Source organism: Oratosquilla oratoria, chromosome 34 (genome assembly GCF_046742065.1).
Source record: "Oratosquilla oratoria isolate Oo_2021 chromosome 34, ASM4674206v1, whole genome shotgun sequence".
NCBI lineage: Eukaryota > Metazoa > Arthropoda > Malacostraca > Stomatopoda > Squillidae > Oratosquilla > Oratosquilla oratoria.
This window is the reverse complement of record NC_134810.1, coordinates 10,329,965-10,349,858: the sequence shown is the minus strand read 5'-3', so window position 1 is coordinate 10,349,858 and position 19,894 is coordinate 10,329,965. Positions and strand designations below refer to the sequence as shown.

Here is a 19,894-nt window from a genome sequence, read left to right as displayed (position 1 = left end):
TCACTAGTAACCTTGCTAGTACCCTCTAGCATCACTCACCAGGTCATTGGTACATTCAAGCCTAGCCTCCCCCACCCCTGGCATGGCAGTTCCCTGTAAGGGGGTTGGGGGGAAAGACATTCCTTATACATTTTTTTTTTATATTTGTCAGGCCTGAGTTGAATTCATGCACTGGGATCCCCACAACATATGAGAAGGCAGGAAAAAATGGCACATTTTGCCCACACAGCAGCAGTGCAGTTATTCTCCTACCATGGGACCAGACATTTGGGAAAATGGCCAGATGTCCTTGGGACAGATTGGAGTGCTGGACAGTGTACCTTATCAATGAAACACTTTGTGGCCTCCCCAGTTGCTAAAGCTAGCCAGTGATTGATCATGTGATGAGAGCCTCCCAAACAGTAACCAATCTGCTCTGTCCAGACTCCATCAAGGATTTCAAGATTTTGGCACTGTCAATTCTAGTATTATTGGGAAATGGTCTTTCCCATACATATCTGTATATTAAATGTTCCAATTAAAACCTTAGATTACATCTGATGAACTGAGGGAAACATCAATTGCTGTGAAGGTTCCACTTTGGATTTATAAAAATGTGATGGGTCTCAGAGTTTAAAATTTCTATTTCCTCTTCAACTTGCTAAAAAATCCTCTGGGGTTGACTTTCTCCCCACACAGAAGGTGCCTACAATTAAAATCTCCTAATAGGAGGAAAGGATAGGCCTTGCATGAGTGTGGTGGAATGGTGCCTTGGTTGTATTTGATTGACTGGAAGAACTGGAGGGGAGGGAGAAGGTATGTCTTTGCCTCACCATCATTTTGTCTATATTTAATTTCTCTGCTGGCAATACCTAGACTGTGAATCAGCCAGATGAAGAAGGTCTTGTTCAAGATGGCTCTTGCATTGTTGAAATTGTAGGTGAGCTTCTCTGCAGTGGAAGCAGCAAGATTCCCATTTACATTCAAGGGTAGTGTGTGAGTTAGGGCAGAGGTTCTCAAAGAGGGGGGCCCGACCCCCAGAGTAGTCGTGAAATAATTTTGAGGGGTTGCAATCGAGATCATGCAACCCCTCCCACCACTCACCTTCGAAGCCTCTTTGACCACTTCAAAAAGTACTTCCAGGAAGAGACAAATGTACATGACTGGATTCGACAGCCATTCACTGTTACCGGGAGTCACTTACCATCACAACTGGAGGATGCCCTGCTTGAACTTTCGAGTGATGGAACATTATGGATGAAGTTCGAGTAAACAATGCAGGACAAGTTTTGGATATCAGTGGCAGAAGAATATCCAGGATTATTCAAGACCACAATGAATGAAGCCTTTCGGATCAACATACCTTTGTGAAGTTGCATTTTCCTAACTAACATACATAAAAAACAAGTACCAATCCTGACTCCATGTCGAGTCTGATCTCAATGTTGCCGTTTCCAGCATCGCCCCAAGGCTGAAGATGCTGTGCTCCAAAAAGCAAGCCCATACTTCCCATTAATAATGGTAAGTTGTTCAGCCTTTAAAGACGGTGTGTGAGAGAGAGAGAGAGAGAGAGAGAGAGAGAGAGAGAGAGAGAGAGAGAGAGAGAGAGAGAGAGAGAGAGAGAGATCCATACAAGCTTACATACGTACATGCATATATACATACATAGGTAGGCACGTACATAGGCTACATGCAGACATACATACAAACATAGACAGGCAAACAGATACACGGAGGCAGGGAAATGCCTTATAGTGATTGTCAGAAATTCGTTGTTGTTGGGGAAGTGGGTCGCAACTCTATCAAAGTAATTTGTAGGGGGTCGCAGCCAAAAAAGTTTGAGAACCCCTGAGTTAGGGTACAGCTGTGATGTCATAAGGGACCATTTGTCCAGTTCTTCTGTAATGGACAGCCTATTAAAGCTTTTACTGGTTCAGAAAGAGGACCCATATTTATTTGTTCAGGGAGATACAAATCTTTAAACTTAATATGCTCATGTTCATTTCTTTGAAGCTCATTGGACATTACCTGTGCATAATTGTAGAATTTCTTCTGAAAATGCATATAAGTCCTGGTTGTATATACATTTTTTTGCAGTAATTGAATGTTTGGTGTGGCCTGAAAGAATAAAAAAAATCCCATCTGATGGGCAAGGTAGATGTAGGAGCATCACTGCCCATATCAAGTCTTTTGACTGGATCAACATTACCATATTTCTTGATGTTATTTTTTGAGTGTACTCCAATCTCCGTCTCTCGATCCTTCACTACATGGATTAAGTTGTTTTTTCTTTGCAGTTTGCTACAAACCAGTATGGTGTAGGAGCACAAGAAACTTTGGGGACACAATTTATCTTTGAAGAGGTTGGGACAGAAACCTTTAATGCAGTCTACTATATTTGATCAAATTATTTCAGCAATTAGGTCGTCATCTTCAAGATGTAGGGAATTTATCACATCATATGCTTTGTTAGTACAGTCAGATGTAAAAGTCACACAACATTGATTCAAGAAACAATCACCATCACATTTCAGATATGGAACTTTTCCGAAAGGCTTGAAAGCTATTTACCTAGTTGTATTATACTGGAAGAGGAGCTATGCTTGTGGCGACTCATTTTTGTATCTCACAAGATCAAGTTTGTTCTTAAATTCTTGTATTGTTTTTTCACACACTATTTTTTTATCCTCACTCTGTGAGGGAAGTTGTTCTTTTTCAGGTCTTTTCTTTAGTTATCCTTTTTGAGTTTTATTGCATGTCCTCATGTTTTTCCTCTGTCCCACTTTAATTAGTCCTCTCTATCAAGGCCTTCTTTTCCATTCATAATTCTGTAGATGGTTAGTAGGTCCCCTTGTTCTCTTCTTTGTTCCAGGGTCGGCAATTCCAGTTCGGCCAGTCTTTGATCACATGTTAGGTTTGAAGGTGTTGGGGCCATCTCTGTTATTGCTCTTTGCATCCTTTCTAGTTTTCTTATATTCTTTTTTGTACCGAGTGACCATATCACTGCATATTCCAGTTTTAGCCCTATCAGTGTTTGTAATATTTTCTTAACCATTTCCTTATTCAGGTATTTAAAGGCCACCTTTATTGATCTCTACAAATTGTACGTTTCTCCAACAATTTTATTTGTATGTTTATCTGGTGACATGTCTTTGGTATTGATTACTCTTAGGTTCCTTTCCGAATTTACTTTCTTTACTTCTTTTCCATTAATTTTATACTGTCCTGATATTGTATTCTTGCTTTTCCCAAATTCAATCATACTGCACTTCTTGATGTTGAATTCTACCTCCGATCTCTTGCTCCATTTCGAGACTTTGTTGAGATCACTCTGTAACGAGTCACATTCTACTTTGGAGTTTATTTTCTTTAATAACTTTGCGTCATCCGCAAAGCAGTTCATGCAACTTTCAATACCTTAGTCCATGTCATTTACATAATACATGTACCGTGTTTTCCTGCTTAAAATGCGCATCGGGTTATAAGGCACACCCATGCACTTCATTATCTCAGTACATAGATAGCGCGCACCAACGTATAAAACGCACATGCCCGATCGCCATCTAGCGCAAGAATCGAGAACACGTTTTAATTGTTCAGTAATGTCACTGTTATGATAAAAGCAATCGGCACATTATTCGGTATTGTCCAAGCACTGAAAATTAATCAGCACATTGAAAACAAAAAAACGCGCATAATGTACGAATTCCACAATGAATACTAGAATAATCCGCATGCATTTAAAAAAATTTAGTGTCCGATCGAATGGAATAGAAGTCCACAACAAAAGTTCACAGGTGGGATAAAACAACCAGCACATTGTTCAGTAATGTCCTAATGCACAAGTTTGTAGGAAATATGATCTAAAAAAAGTTTATTGAAAGTAAAATATACAGAAAAATTTCGGGATTTTTACAGAAAATGTTCATTTTATATCTTGAGGAAATAATTTGTCTTTACCATTTTTTATTTAATACTGAAACAAACTATAGACTGTATCGTTTTAGCTTTGAACATGCAAGGACAGTGGTGAAATAGGACAGTCTCTCATCGAGGTGACGTTTAGTTAACATAACTCCCGAAAGAGTTATTTTTTTTTTTTTTTTTTTTTTTTTTTTTTTTTTTTGGCATCCGACCTAGATATGGATCAAAAGGTCTCCTGTCGGCATGCTCCGCCTTTGTAATCCTTTGTAAAGAGGGTGTTGTAGTCAGGTGTTTGACACGAGTTTCTGGACGGTCGCACCGGAATTTGTACCGTACCTAAAGTGAAGCAACAAAACCAACATAAAAATTCAAACTAGGATGCTGTGAACATGGGCAAATATCATGAATATTGATCATGTTTCATGGTGTTTAGGCCTATTTAATCATGAAAAATAAGATTCGATAGATACCTACCTATACCAAATATTTATATAGCCCATGCTGGCATATTCTTTCATGTCACCATGGCTGTTCTTCTTGTTCTCATGGAACGTCATGGAGAAGCATGTCGTCCTGACTTTGTGACGGCCAATATCGTCATGTTGTGAAAAAAAAATACTGGTACACACACAGCTGCAGAATTTTTATCGTAGGCCGTTGATAACGTGCACCCCCTATTTTTAGGCCCTTCCAACGGAAAAAAGTCACACACTATACGCCGGAAAATACAGTATATGGCAAACATTATCAGAGCTTGTACTGACCCCTGTGGGACACCACTATTCATTTCTTCCCATTTTGATTGTCTCTGAGCACTACTCTCATTTTTCTTCAATGTAGGAAGTCCTCCAACCAATTCAATAGTTTTCCATGTATGCCTTCTATTGTTTCCAGTTTATGTGAATTGCATGATATGACAGTGATATTTGCTGTGTCAATACAAATCTCAACAGGTGACTTGCAGGGTCTTCCAACATGGGACAGTGGCAGGTGAAGTGTGACCTCCAGCCTGCCCATGCATTTCACTTCTATTACAACTAGATGGGGTGATCCCAAGGGCCTGGTTGACAGCCTCTCCGGGGTTTTGGGTGTGGTTGTCTGTTACGAAATAATTTATTTGGCTCTAGGATTACGAAAGGAGTGAATGCTGGTCACCCCAGACATGGGACCTTCTCCCAATGGGGGCCACTTCTTTTAAAAAGTGCTTCCTCTTGATATAAACATTTGTCTGCGGCAGATCAAAGACCTCCCTCCACAACTCATCCCAAAACATCCAACACAGGATGACCCCATTTGGTGGTCCCTCTGGTGGCCAGCACTGTTAGCCTAGCACTGGGAACCTCCTGGTCTGATTCCTCACTGGCAACCTTGCTAGCACGGGTAGCTCACTCCCCCTATGTGGGGTGGCACAGGGGCAAGCCCCCTTTAGCCTCACTCACCAGGTCATTGGGACACACAAGTCCATCCACCAAGATGAGGGGGTTCTCATAAGGGAGGGGGTTACAATCAGTGAGGGAAAAGGTTTCCCACATGCAATAAGTAAAAAGACAAGCAACATCACAGAGGGTTCACTGAAACAACAGGATAAATTCTTGTTTATAAAACCAAAACAAAATATACAGTCGTATTTACCTGACTGTAGTATACAGGAAAAGAGCAATGTTTGTTGGGTCCTGTCTTCTATTCTATAATGTTCTAACATACCTAACCTCAAATTCACATATGTTCTAACTTTCCATTTGATTTCCAATTACCATATTTAGATTTGATCACATATATTGTTTGAGCTTGGGCTATATCACCTAAGCTATTACACATATTTACATACCCATGTGGGAAACAGTATTTCTTAAGGGGGTACGCGACACCTGGAGGTCATTTTCTAAAATATTTAGAGTAAAGAGCTGAAACTTCTCAGGTAAATAGGTATCCATATTGCTTACATTTTAGGTGAAGCAGAATGATGTATGTACACATGTACATATGTACACATGTACACATGTACGTATACCAGTAGCGACATTTAAAAGTGCACAGCACCATAATACGTAGACCAATTTGTTTTATATTTTGGCTATGATTAGTCAGTAGGCACACCTAGGGCCGGTCATTGAGTAATTGAACAATTTCCTTTATACTTTTGCATACAGGCATTTCAATTTTAATGGCTGGCAAAAATCGTGAAAAATACAATTTTTTTGCTCTTGTTTCCATTATTACTCCGAACTCTTTCATCCTATTCAAAATATTCGAACGATCGGCCCTAGCAGTTACTAAAAGTAATATTCCCTGTAAGTTTCATTTAAATCTAATGTATATTAGATTTTTTATGATTAAAAAAAAGTAGAAAAATATCGAACGGAGATATGGCAACTTGAAATATGAATATATCTGTAACTTGCTTATAGTTTCACCAATTTGACTGATTTTTTCATGGCTTAATTCTTATTATATAATAAGTAAGTACAGTAAAAATTATCAACATATTTTAATTATAAGTACTTTAAATACTGAAAAACTAAAGTATAAGCATGTCACAGTAGTGACGACACACAGACGACAACATCATATAATTTGCTTTTTTGCACCTTTGGCGGTTTCTTCATATGAAATCTCTCTGCTGGGGGTCTTCAGGGTATCTAAATCATTGGAAAGAGGTTTATTTTCCAGTAGTGGGCACCTTCTCTTTCCTCATCAGATTCCCCTCGCCAATCTATGTTGGTAGGGCACCCCCTCCAGCATCATATGATGTCCCTTCTTCTTTCTTCTTCCTGTATAGCCTTGATCTTTTTCCTCTTGCTTTCTTCTTTGGATTTAATCTTCCTCTTTGAATTGTTTAGTCTAATGTTGTCCTTTACCTCTGTCACCGTCACAGAGGTGCAGGTGAGGGCGGTGGTGGAGTGAGAGGTGGTGAGATCTTTAGTCGTCTTTGACTGCTTGCCATCTTTGACTGCTGTTTTTTGTCATTGTGATGTTCTTTTGTTCTTTTTGCTACCCATGATGACTGTACTAAAGAGTAATATGTACTAGCTAAAGTAATAGATTGCAATGAGAGCTCATGAGACATGCGTACTTCCCTTTTCAGAGTTAGCCGGTAACTAACGCTTAGTTTCGCACAAAGTTGGCGAAATATTCTCCCTCCACCTTCCTCCCTTCCCCTCCACAATCGTATTGGCCATTGATACACTGGGCGAGTGTAAATTCAATCAAATTTCAACGTTATTCGCTGCGCCTGAAGGTCCTAAGTGGCACGCCTCCTTCTAGTGTGGGTTGCGCCTTTAAATCTGTCCCTTTAATCCTCACCCAGGACCTTTAAATTGCGCGCGGCTGGAAAATTATTTGTCGGGATTTATTTCTAAGTGGTATACGAACATTTTGAACACAGTTTTGAAAAATGCCATATCTTGACCAAATTCACCCCCCCCAGGTGTCGCGTACCCCCTTAACATCTGTTCAACATGCGGGCTTTCTTACATTCTACAAAGGTTACTCTGGCTTGAACACAAAAGATGCTAATAATGCCCAAAGTCAGTTGTTGGGAGAATTAGCTGCATTAGGATCAAAACCAGCCCAACTACTATAAAATGACAGGCACTATGATGGCCAGTCTTACCACATGGATGCTGCTGCTGTTGCTAGGACCAGATTTACCAACTGGCAGGCCATTGGCCTAGGGCCTATAAGGTAACTATGGCCTTATTGAAACTTATCACACAAGAAAGATTTTATATATTAAAAAAGATAAAATGAAAAAATATATATATATATATATATATATATATATATATATAAAAATACACACATGTATATAAATAAAACACTCCAAAAAAATAATGAAAGTAGGCAGACATACTGGATACTGAAACATGCCATATTTCTACAAATTTGGGGACCCACTGACAAGTTTGGCCTATGGCCCAAAAGTAGGTAAATCCAGCCCTAGCTGCTGCACTCAGTGTTTCTAGGAACATCTTGCAAGATCAGCAACATTACTCGTGGTAAAGTAAATGACATACATTAATCAAGGGCTTTTTCCTTTATACAAGGGAGGCAGCCAAAGTCAAAGACAATACACTTGCACACATTTCATCCCCACATACTCAAATCCCATTCAGCACCCTTCCATCTTTTCTTGGCTCCTGTATGACAGGTCATCACTGATCTCAACCACTGCCCTGGGTTAGAAGCAATACAGCAAGACACAGGACATCCACACCAAGGTCACTTAATTTAATTGGCAACCCACTCTCTCCATCCCCTCATGCAGAAAAAGATATCCCTTTGGACAGCATCAAAATTTCATTTGCACTTTCTCACCCCCCCATCCCTCACCCAAACCTTTCCATGCATCACAGCATCATCCATACACAACTATTCTCAACTCACCCCTATATGTCTTTTCCTTTTCTTCCTCAACAGACATTCCCCTCTTTCCCAATGCCCCTTTTACCCCATCCATAAATCTCATCCTTGGTCATCCCCTCATGTTCACTCCTTCCACCTCTTTTACTAATATTCACTCATTCTTTCCAAATGTCCAAACCATCCCAATATTCTTCCATCAACTTTATCTCTCAACTCCTTTTCCTCCCCACTCTCCTCCTCACCTCCTCAATTACAAATTATATAATATCCAAAAATCCTAAAATGCAAGACTGGGCAGTAGAAATTATATTCTAGAGTGACAGGGTGGCGAGGTAAACACAGAAAGCAAAGTTTTATTTCCTAATGTTTTATCCTTACCAGGACCAACTTCCTCAGAATACAAGGAATAAAAATAAATCAACATCTCTCCACCCCAAGACTTCTCTGTAATCAACTTTGCTCCTCCTACTTCTATGTTCTGCTTTGCTAAGTATCAAGCAGCTCACAATTTAAGTAAATTTAATTAACCCATCCCGATAGTTGCTACATGAATCCAAATCGATACAAGCAATCAACACAATGGGTCCGCTAAATTAGCTAAAACAGTAAGCCGCTTGATACTTCATGCAGAACGGAGGGGTTGGAGGAGTCAGGTTGATTGGAGAGGAACAAGGCAATCTTGGGATGGAGTGTAGATTTTTTATTTCTTTTTGTTTGTCTGTACTCTGAAGACATCAGAGAAAGATAAAAATGTTAAGAAAACCTATGACAGTCTTTTGTGTTTACCTTACCACCCTACCAATTATATTCTACATATCTAATTAGAAATGTTCTTTTGCATCCTTAAAAACCACTTTATACTGATGCAAGCAAAACTGTGCATCTACCAAAGGTTTCTTCCCCCCAATTGTTTCCCTCTCAGCTCTTCATGGATGAAGGGTCCCTGTCTCCTGCCAATTGCTGGGGTCATAAGCAATACAGCAAGACACAGCAGAGCTGCTTCATTTACATGGCAACCTTTCCTCCTTGTTCATTTGCTTTTTCTCTTCTTTCACATGAAGGCATGAGGACAGAGGCAACATTAATGCAGCAGTTGGGTCTTGCTGTATTTTCTGCCCAGGGTAAAGGGGTGACCCTTCATGCACGAACTAAGACAAAAGGGAAACAAAGGGGTGATGGTTGGCTACCTCCCTTATAATAGGGAAGATACCTGGTTAACATAGACTTTCAGTTTTGACATTTTTATAAGTTATTTCTTTACATACTATAAACCAAATCTCTCTTTAACCAGGGTAATCAACTTGGATGCTTTTTGTATCATAAAACTAGCATCACATCTATCATAAACATTACATGGGGCAGATCCATAAATAGGGTACCTCATATTAACATGCTTCTGAATCCTTGCCTCCATTTCCTGGCAAAGTGAAAGGAGCAACTCAGGGCTCGTTAGAAGTTTTGCAGGTTCAGAAAGAGATCGATTAAATGGTCCATTCTGAAACTTTGCAGCTGTATCACGATCTTCAAAGAATAAGGCAGCAATGATGGCCTTCTCTGATGCCTAGGAGGAAAAAATGTTGGGATAGTGATATTACACAGCCTATGAGTGGACACGTAGCTATACACCATATTTCAATGTCCTCAAAATGTTAGGAATATGACAAATTTTTATGAATTCTTACTTGATGACACATGTACACAATCCAACAAGATGATCCTCTCTCTTCATGGTCCTTAGCCTCTTGTAGATCATGGTCAGCCTGTTGCATCCATAATTTTGTTTGAGGTCTGTCAGAATGTTTACTTCTCGGATAAGATCTGGACCTGGAAAATCTAGATGATCTTGAAGGTCGGGTGTAATATCTAGGAGGAGTACGAAATATATCTTCATATGATGCACTCGAATAACTCCTAGCTTTGTTTGGTTCATCTTCAATATTTTCTCCTCGTTCTAAACGACTTATCAACATGTGAATATACTGCACAACCCTTGTACATAGTTCTATTCTATCTGGATTTTTGTCAGGATGCCATTTCAACACAAGGCGACGTAATAAATGACGTTTTTCCTTTTCATCTGTAACTTTCCAAATTTCAATAACCTGTTTTTTCACCTTTTCCATAATTTCAGACTCTGAATGAACAGTTTCAGGCTCTTCTCCTGTAGGAACTAATTTTTTGTTGGAATCATCATCCAACTTGTTGCGAACAAATCTATAGAGTTGGTGGCCCTTGACCTTTACAGTGGGAAATGTTTCATATCCACTTTCCACTTCATATTCTTGCATCAACAGACTGTTGTTTTGGCTTACAACACGAAGGACTTTAACAATAATGAAAACATCCTCTTCACCATCAATCAAATATCTCTTCATGGCAACAATTTCTCCTTTGTCCAGTGTATGGAAGTCATTGTCAAGCATATGAATAAAATCTGTATGTAAATAAGTTCCAGGAGTTGTATCAAATGGAAGCATTATCTCACCTTCTTCATATGGTTTCACATCTAGATTATCCAAAAAGCACCAAAGTTCATGGGGTTCCTTAAAATGTGTATACAGAAATAGTAGGTATTCAGAACCCATGAATTTTTGTAGATCCATAAAGGCCTCTTTAAGGGCAAATGTAAGTGTTTGTTCAGAAATTCCCTTCGAAATATATAATTTCCTCATGCCACCATTTTGAGAACTATTCTGAAGAAAGAAAAGTTTCTTTTGACGAGAAACTTCTTCAAGTTTATACATATATCTAACCTCTATTTCCTGCACTTGTATTACAAAGACAGAGTTAATTATCTTCGAAACTTTGTTTCTCAAACCAGAAGTTAAACGAGACCCTTCCTGTATCTGCTTATCATTTACAAGCCTCATACAACTATGTCTGAATACATCAGAGCCTAGATATTCTGTAACTTGTCTGAGCAAACTGGTATCTACTTCCACGGCTGTGCTGCTGTCAAACTCTTCAACAACAGCGGTACTAAGCAAGACTGGTTTCAAAAGGTTGGGAAGATGACTTACAAATCCTGAAGTTGATATACCAATATCTAGATTTCGAAGTTCAAACATAACAGGCTTGTCCAGTATATTTTTGGCAAGATGTGGTAGTCTGATATCTGCAAAATACATATCACTCGATTTAACTAAAGTTTCTTCAACAGAAGGTAAAAACAAATAGGAGCCGTTCAGACTCTTCATCTCAGGCAATAGTTTTGTCATCTGTTTTAATACAATCTTCAGTTTTCTAGACTCCTCTGGGTTTAATTTCTTTCCTCCAGAGTTATTATAAATGTATTCCAAAATATTTGCATATATTGTAGCTGTAGCACTCTCCTGTATGCCCAATTTCTGGAAAACATCTGAAAACTTACCATACCTTTTGGGTGCTTTGTAAAGGTATGGCAATATCTCTTCATTCAATTCCTCAACAACAAATCCTGGTGCAACCATAACATTATGATTGGGTATGTGTATTATAGAGTCAGCTTTGAGATTTTCAATAACTGAATCATTACATTTCTTTAGATTTCCATATATTTTGTCCATTACATTTTCAAATTCTTCATCTGAAGGAACACCATTTTCTACAATAAATTTACAAAATGACTGCAAATGATCAATCATCACCCTGTCTGGTGGCTTGCACTGAACTTGCAAACCTGACTTCATCTCTTCATTAGGTGGCTCAGCATATGAAGGTAAGAGAGAAGCCTTAGACCATACCATTTCTGCAAATTTCTGTTCAATACCTTCCTTGAAAGAAGTAAATCCAGAAGTAGTTTTGAAGCATGGTAACAATTTACCAAGTCTTGGTTTTATTTCTGGAACAAGAAACTCTAGTGTAGACACCCGTTCAATACTGCCATGAAAGTCACTAAAGTTAGAAAAGAAATATTCTACTAGCACCTTTGACTTTTCTAAATAGTTTTCACATGATTTCAGTTGTTGTGCATATCCAATGAATAAATCTGGTGTAACTTTGTGCTTCATTCCAGCTACTTTCAAGAATTCTTTCCATTTTTTTTCTACCCAGGGATTGGGCAGTTTCTCTGGGCTCATCATTCTGAATACTAGTACTTCATGGTCTGTGAACACATCTGCAGTTACATATTCTGAATTATACAGAATAAAAGGAGTTTTCTTCAGCACATCTTTTAGACTGCTGTTCTCTACATATTCATACATATTTCTTCTTAAATAATCAATGTGCTTAATTACATTCTTCTGACAAATATGTTTCAACCTTGGGAGAATGTATTTTTCATAAACTGTTACTGGTGTCATTATACAATCACTGACTAGAACTCTATATATACAGTCATGTTCCTCTTTTAACAATACAAATCCAGCAGCCTTTCCCATCTCATGAAGACCATATTTGGGAACACCATGAGAAATGATTGGAGTTGTAGATTCCAAACTGCAGATATTGCCTTCAACATCTTCAAATAGTGGAAGACTTTTCATCTTAAGTTTATCTACTTTATTACAGTTATTTGCTACATACTGCACAATATTTTTTGCCAAATTAACAAAACCTTTGCTAGATGCATCTTTGAACAGCAGCTTTCTGTGAAAATACATAAGTTCTACAACAAATGATGGCTTTGTATCATCAGTACAAAATTCCATCAGTTTTGATTTTGTACACGAGTAATCAATAAATTGCTTACATCTTGTATGATGCATACTGTATCCCTCAAGCTGTGTATTCCTATGGGAACTATCAAGTTTTGTATTCTTATATGCTGTACAATTTTCACATCTTTCAGTAAAACAGGTAGCAAATGGAAGAGAGAGTTTAGAAAACAACTTAATGTTTGTACTAGTTGGAGCCAGGGTGTACTTGGCCATGTTGACTGGGATAATGTAAACAGAATTGTCATCAGAAGTAGGATACAGTGCCCAGTCACCTAATCTATTTAGAATAATGTTTTTCCTTTGTTCCCATTCTATTGGCTTCTTAGCAAGCTTCTCATGGGAGGAACTTACAAACTCCCAAAACTTCTTAAGCCATTTCACCAATTTTTTTTCTTCCCAATTCAACTTTATTTTTTCTTTACAAAAAAAAGTAGAATAATGTCCCTGTAGGTTATCAATCAAATCCTCGAGACCAAACTCCCTCACCATATTGGATGACCTTAACTTTTCAAACAGTGCCTGAATACACATCACCATATCAGAGTGAACAAATTTTTTTTTTATTTCTGGAAGCAATGAGCTGTATTCTGATACAAACACTGGCAAGTCCTCAGAAAATATCTGTAGTAGGGAATCTTCAGTTACTAGCAGAGGAAGATTATTTACTCTTTCTGAAAAGTTCTCAGCATGTGAGACAAACTTTAGTATATCACAGACAGTACTTATACTCTGAAAGCCAGTTTCTTTAATATCTATTGAAAGTGTAATATTGCAACTTCCAAAAGTTTTCTCAGTCCAAGAATGAAGGAAGTCTAGTACTATATTAGGATCAATACCTTGAACTTTAACATCAGCCTTATATAAGAGATCATATGCTTCCTTGCTACTTATTTTCATGTTATGCCACTTCAGTGAATTGACTACTCTATCAAAACGCTCACTGGAAGCCTTGTACTTATCAAGAACATTAAAACACATGGTAATCTTGCTTTCACCAAAATGCTCATTCTTGTACTCCTTACTAAGATTATCAAAATACAAGGGAAACTCGCTTTCTTCATGCTCAAGAGGCCACCATTCAACTGTTCCACAATCATCATCTTTTGTGTCTTGAGAACTGCTCTGTCCACCACTATTTCTGGACTTTGGTGGGATTTTGTCTTTCATGGGAATATATACATCAAAAAGTCGAGATTTTTCTGTCTTTATGTGAAAATAAACAGAGGATGCTAGTTCTTCCCATATCTCACATACATTTCTCTTATGAGGAAATACGCTGTAGTATTTACAAATTCTTCGTTTATATTCATCTAGTTTTAAAATTTCTTGATCTTGAAATTTGTGTTTTTTCCAAAAACATAATGCTTGAACTACTGTAGGAGCAATTACCTCCTTTACAAGCCACTTATTCCAAATTGTTCTGTAATCCTCTCCAACCCACAAATCTCTTCGAGTTGCATCAAGGGCAAAATGACCATTGACACTAAATGGCAAGTTGGAAGTAACCGGAAGTGGTAAAAAGCATGAAGTTGACATAAATTTTTTCGGATCTAATACCTCCTCTGCCTGGTATTTGAGGAGGAGGGCTACTCCTCCATGAGGGAGCATACAAAGACTCCCATTTCTGAATACATCCTCTACAACTTTTGGAACGGAGTCAGGTTTATTGGTTCCAATCTGCTGAACAACATACCAATATAGCTGACAACCTTTACTGTCTGAAATATGAAGCTTATAAGCAACAGTCTTTCTTGGAATTTTGTACAGAGTCAAGTTGCTTTCCTTGCAAGACCTGTATGACTTTATATGATCTGTCAGGGACTTCAGCAATGTTTTGGCCTCGTCATCTATGGAGGCTTCCACAGAGTATTCTATATCCAAAATCCCATTATCATTGATGGAGGCAATGCTGATTTTTCTAATTGATCTAAGAAATAAAAGGCATTTTTTCATATCTTTACTAAACTCCTTTATCAAATCATTTACTTTCTGGGTACTCATTACTTCCTTGGAAATTTCAGAACCTTTACACAGACGTAATGGAAGACGAAATAATGTTCCTTCTTTGTTCATAACACTTTCCTCTAGATACACCCTAAAGTTATTCGGATTACTCACCCGTAAGTCTTCCAATCCTGTAAGGCGTACCCCTGGATACTGAGGAGTAGCCTCTTCATCAAACCAACAGTGTGGGTCAAACATACAAAGTGTCTCCCCAGACTTTATTTTAGGACCTTTGGTCAAGAAAGAGGGTGCATCAGTCAAATGATATACAGCATTAAACCCTATTCCATATTGCCCAGTGGTTATTGGGTCATAAATCTTGTTACTATCACCTAACTTCTGGATGCTTTCAAGATCTTCCTCTGTAAATGAACCATTATTATAGATGCACAGTGCTGGGCCTTGAAGTTCTGACCAGCCAGGACTAAAAAGTTTTTCAGTTGGATGGTTCCTGAAGTCTTTTATGAAACATATTTCTGTGGCTCCTGCATCATCTGCATTCTGCAAGAGTTCTTTCATTATTCCATTGTCACATGGGTAGTCTTTTAAGATGTTTCTTATGCGAGTAGTAAGAGGCTCTTTCTGACCAAAACTTATGCGGTGGGATGACTGTTGGTACCTTTTTCTCGTCGTAGTAAGAATACCTAGCTTATCAGCCATGTCTCTGGATAAGGCAATCTTTTGATGTACAAATCTGAACAGACCTCTTTCAACAACCATGTCATCCATAAAACATAATTCCTTTGTACACTGTAGGTAAAGGTCTTCATCAGGTAAAAGAATAGATTCTAAGGAAATGGTCAGATTTGAAGACATCAGTTCACTGAACAAAAAATTAAGGAGTCTTGAAAATTTTTGTACTTCCTCCTCAGGTAATTTTTTTCCTCTAAGTTTGCTGCCTTTCTCTTGCAACCTACTCAAAATAGTTTTCGGATCATGTCGCTGCTGAATTCCCAATGCTTTCAAAAAGTGCTTGTACCAGTGTAAATCTTCAGTAGAAGCACAGAAGAATTCTGGAGAACAATGAGATTCTTCTGACAGGGCAAACTGGCTTGGCTTCTTAAATCCAACCTTGGTAAGGAGGATTTTTTCATTTCTCAGCTTTTCCAAGGAATACTTCCCATTCGCAACACTTTTGTCAATACATTTATATATACTACGAATGACTTTGTTACACCACTCTGAAGATACTTCCTGCACTTCACTACTTACAAGCTGCAACTGCTCAATGGCCACTTGTAAAGGTACCTCTTTAGGCCTCATAGGAATTTCTAAGGCTTTCCAAACCTCCAACATTCCTGATCTTTGCTCACCTAAATTTTGATGCACAATTTCAATGCCTCCAACAATATCTTTTAACTCAGAAGAGTAGGCCTGTTTAGGTGAACACAGTGAAAAGGTCAAACAATGATTGTCAACTGCTTTGTGTTTATCACAAGGCTTGCTGGGTTTCTCAGAGCAACTACTTCCTTTCCAAGAAACTGACCAATCTTTAGGTTTTTTCATAACTGGTAAAAATTTTGTTTCTCTTATTGCACTGGCAATTTGTTTAGTTTGTTGAAGATGACAAGCCATATAGTTCATTATAGCTTGTGTGTGTTCAATTGCACAACTACTGCAACCCAGAGCAGAAACCACTTGGATCCGTTCCTTAACCATATCCATTGTTAATTTAGAGGTCAGCATACCAAGTGTGATCAAAACATCCATCCTATGGCTTTTGGTAAATGCCTCTGTTGGAAACCTTTCATCACTATTATCATACAATTTTGCTAACAACCCTTCAGGATTCACAAGTTCAGAAGGTCTCCTCAATTTGTATTTAGGCAAGGTAGGAATACAATCTTTATTCCTGACAAATCCTAACACCTCTGGGTCATTATTATCCAAAATATACAACATTAGGTTTTCTTTCTCAATAACTGTTATATAATTGCAGATCACATTTGGTAGGAAATATTCAAGGAAAAAAGTCCTGCTAGTAATAATATTCTCTGAAAATGATGAATCCAAAAAACCTTCCACAATGTTCTCAGGAATCTCCACAAGCACCAAGTTACTGGCCTCAAGACATTTAGAAAGAAATGCAGAAGCTGATTCAGCAATGGATTCTTTCAAGAACTGGTTTTCAAGAAACCTACATTCTGAGAGGGCACACCATCTATCATCACGTCGAAAAACTTTCAAGTTGCCTTTTACAATGACTGTATAAAAACTGTCAACCATTTCTAAATACAGCTCATCTTTGGCATGCAGTCTCAGAGGCCACAGTTCATGGTAAGGTCTTCTTTGGTTTATTCCTTGTCTGAAAAAGGCAAGTAGTCTAAACCATGCTGCAATGACTGCATCTCTCATGAGACATTTATTCCAATTTACATACCCCCTGTCATCCTCTGTTACAGTTGTTAGTGATGTACGATCAGAGGCAACTTGAAAGTAACCATTAATGTGGACAGAAAAGCCAGTCGGAATGGGGAGAGGCAAGAAACAATGCATGTGACTTTTCTGATAAAATCCTGTAGGCAAGTCTTCAAGTAGAAAGGAGTTCAAATACCCATTAGTTTTCAAAACAGGTATTGCCACAGCTGCTAGTGGAAGAGTGCCATGTCCCATCTTTCTGGCTAATTTGATAGCCTCACCAAACCCAGAATTCCAAGAAACAAGCCATTCCACTGTATGGTAGTTTTTTGTCAAAGAGCATAATTTTTCTGCATATTCACTGAACCATAGCTTAATATCAGCATAAACAAGTTCATTGTAGTTAAATATTTCTGCCTTATTTAAGACATTAAAGGCATACTGCATTTGTGTATGGTCAGATTTTAAGGTTTTCTTAATATCCTGTTGAATTGTGAATCTCCCTTTTATTATCTTTTTAATATGCAGCAATATATTAGCATCTTTAGGAGAGCTGACAGATGGTCCAAGATGGTATACTTTGATTTCTTTTATACTTTGTGTAAACAAAAGAAGATTGCCTGCCATCTTCATAAACATTGAAAGTAATTCCACCATCTCACTATGACCATACACCACTTCGCTGATTTCACTAACTTCTGCCTGCATTCTTGTGCGCAAGGGTAACCGGAACAAGGATCCTTTAAAATACCCCTCATTCATGTCAAATTTAAACACATCTTGAAAAGGTTTCAACTGATCATTAAGTCTCCGAAGCATAATTTTGTTAAATTTTTTTGATAGGTCATACTTCATACCACCAGATGGACCACTTAACTCACAGTTATGTTTCATGTGTGGGTCAAATATAACATAATTACTCCCAGTTACAAAACTTGGAACATCAGTTATATTGTACACTGAACAAAATCCCAATCCAAATTTACCAATTTTGGTTGACTGCTCTCCTTTGGTGGCACCTCCTAATTTAATTATATTCTTTAAATCTTCATTCGTAAATTCAGCATCATTGTAAGCCCACAATGCTGGACCTTGAAAATCTGCCAAATCTTTACTGATGAGATTTGATCGTGCTTCCAAGCCTTCCCTTTCATCATACATAATGCCTATCTCTTGGGCTCCAGCATCATCAGCATTTTGCACTAGCTCCTTTAAAACTGCTAGGCCATCCCTGTAATGGCGAAGCAAATTGTGGATGCGTGTGGTGAGAGGTTCATTCTGTTCCCATTGCATAATTGCCTCTTGTTCCTTAAAAAGATGTTTATTTAATGGGTCTACACCTAGTGCTTTTGCAAGGGTGGGGCTTATAGAATTGTGTACAATTTTGATGCCCATTTCTTCTATATCTTGCAGCCATTCAGAGGATTTATCCGAATATGTACAATTCTCAGCCATTTCCATCTCCAAGGTATCATTGGCACTTTCCACAGGAAGAAGCAATTCAGATTTGTTTACATCTTCTAGATGTAATAGTAATCTTTGCAAGATACTACCAATAAGATATCTATCACTGTCAAGTTCATTAACACCTCTTCTTCCAGATTTGTGAGCTTCATGTATATCCACTAAAACAGAGACAAACATTGCAGGCATTTGTTCTTGGTAGGCTCCTAGAAATCTAAACAGACTTCTTTGCTTAAGAAACCTATGTAGCGAGTACACAAAAGGAACAAGTTTCAAGTCATTCTGGCCACTTTTAATATACACCTCACTAGGTTTCTTGAAGCCATAATCTGTAAGTATGCATTCTTTACCATGAAGTTTCTTTAAATACTCTTTCTTGGGAGTTTCACAATGCAATGTCAAAACTTCATAAATTCGTTCTACTAGACAAATAAAATCAGGGTTCTGAAGATATTCTTCTTTATAATACTGAACTATTTTATCTAACTGTTGAATTACTACATCAACAGTAGGTTCAATGTCCCATCCAAAGTTCCTCTCTATATTTGGAAAATTTTTGCATGCTATTAGAGGATATACACAACCAATGACCTCTTCAAACTTCTCTAAACTTTTGATTTCAGAGGGTTTGTAAAATCTTGTGCATGTTGCCCATGGTAGATTCAATGTACAAGATGAAGGTTGCAAAGCACCTTGAACAAATGGTGTATTTACAACAGACCTGCTTATTTCAGCACAATCATTATGATCATTAACAAGTGCTAACAATGCATAAACTTTTCTAGAAAGGTCAGCACCACCAAATGTTTTGTTACTCACTGATCTAATAATATTAACTAAAGTTTGTTTGGGAATATCCTTACAACTCTTCAGCCCCAGTGTTTTCAAGAATTCTAAATGATGATTGAAGTTGGAAGATGGGAAACAATCTTCATCTCTGAGGGCTTCTGACCAGCTTTCATCTGGTCTATAGAGGTCTGATGGTTTGTGAAGTATACCCTTCTGATTAGGTACAAATTTCTTGTTTCTAAGCCTTGCTAAAACATCTTCATTACTTGACAGATATGGTGATTTCACAATAAAGAGGAAAAGTTCATTCAGTGATGAAGACCCTAAGTCCAAAACTAAACAACACAAATCTACCTCAGACATTTCTCTAG

General features: G+C 38.0%; 1 protein-coding gene across 1 annotated transcript in view; it reads right to left on the bottom strand.

Annotated features, from left to right (window-relative positions):
• Positions 1-7,344: 7,344 nt before the first annotated feature.
• LOC143018054 (sacsin-like) overlaps positions 7,345-19,894 on the bottom strand; it is a 164,337-nt gene continuing 151,787 nt past the window's right edge. Inside the window, exons 10-11 of the mRNA XM_076173103.1 lie at positions 9,951-19,894; positions 7,345-9,829 (exon numbers count right to left, since the gene is read on the bottom strand). The exon at positions 9,951-19,894 is cut by the window's right edge and continues 693 nt beyond it. Of these exons, the coding sequence (XP_076029218.1) occupies positions 9,533-9,829; positions 9,951-19,894 (10,241 nt within the window). The 3' untranslated portion in view covers positions 7,345-9,532. The remainder of the gene's footprint in view (positions 9,830-9,950) is intronic.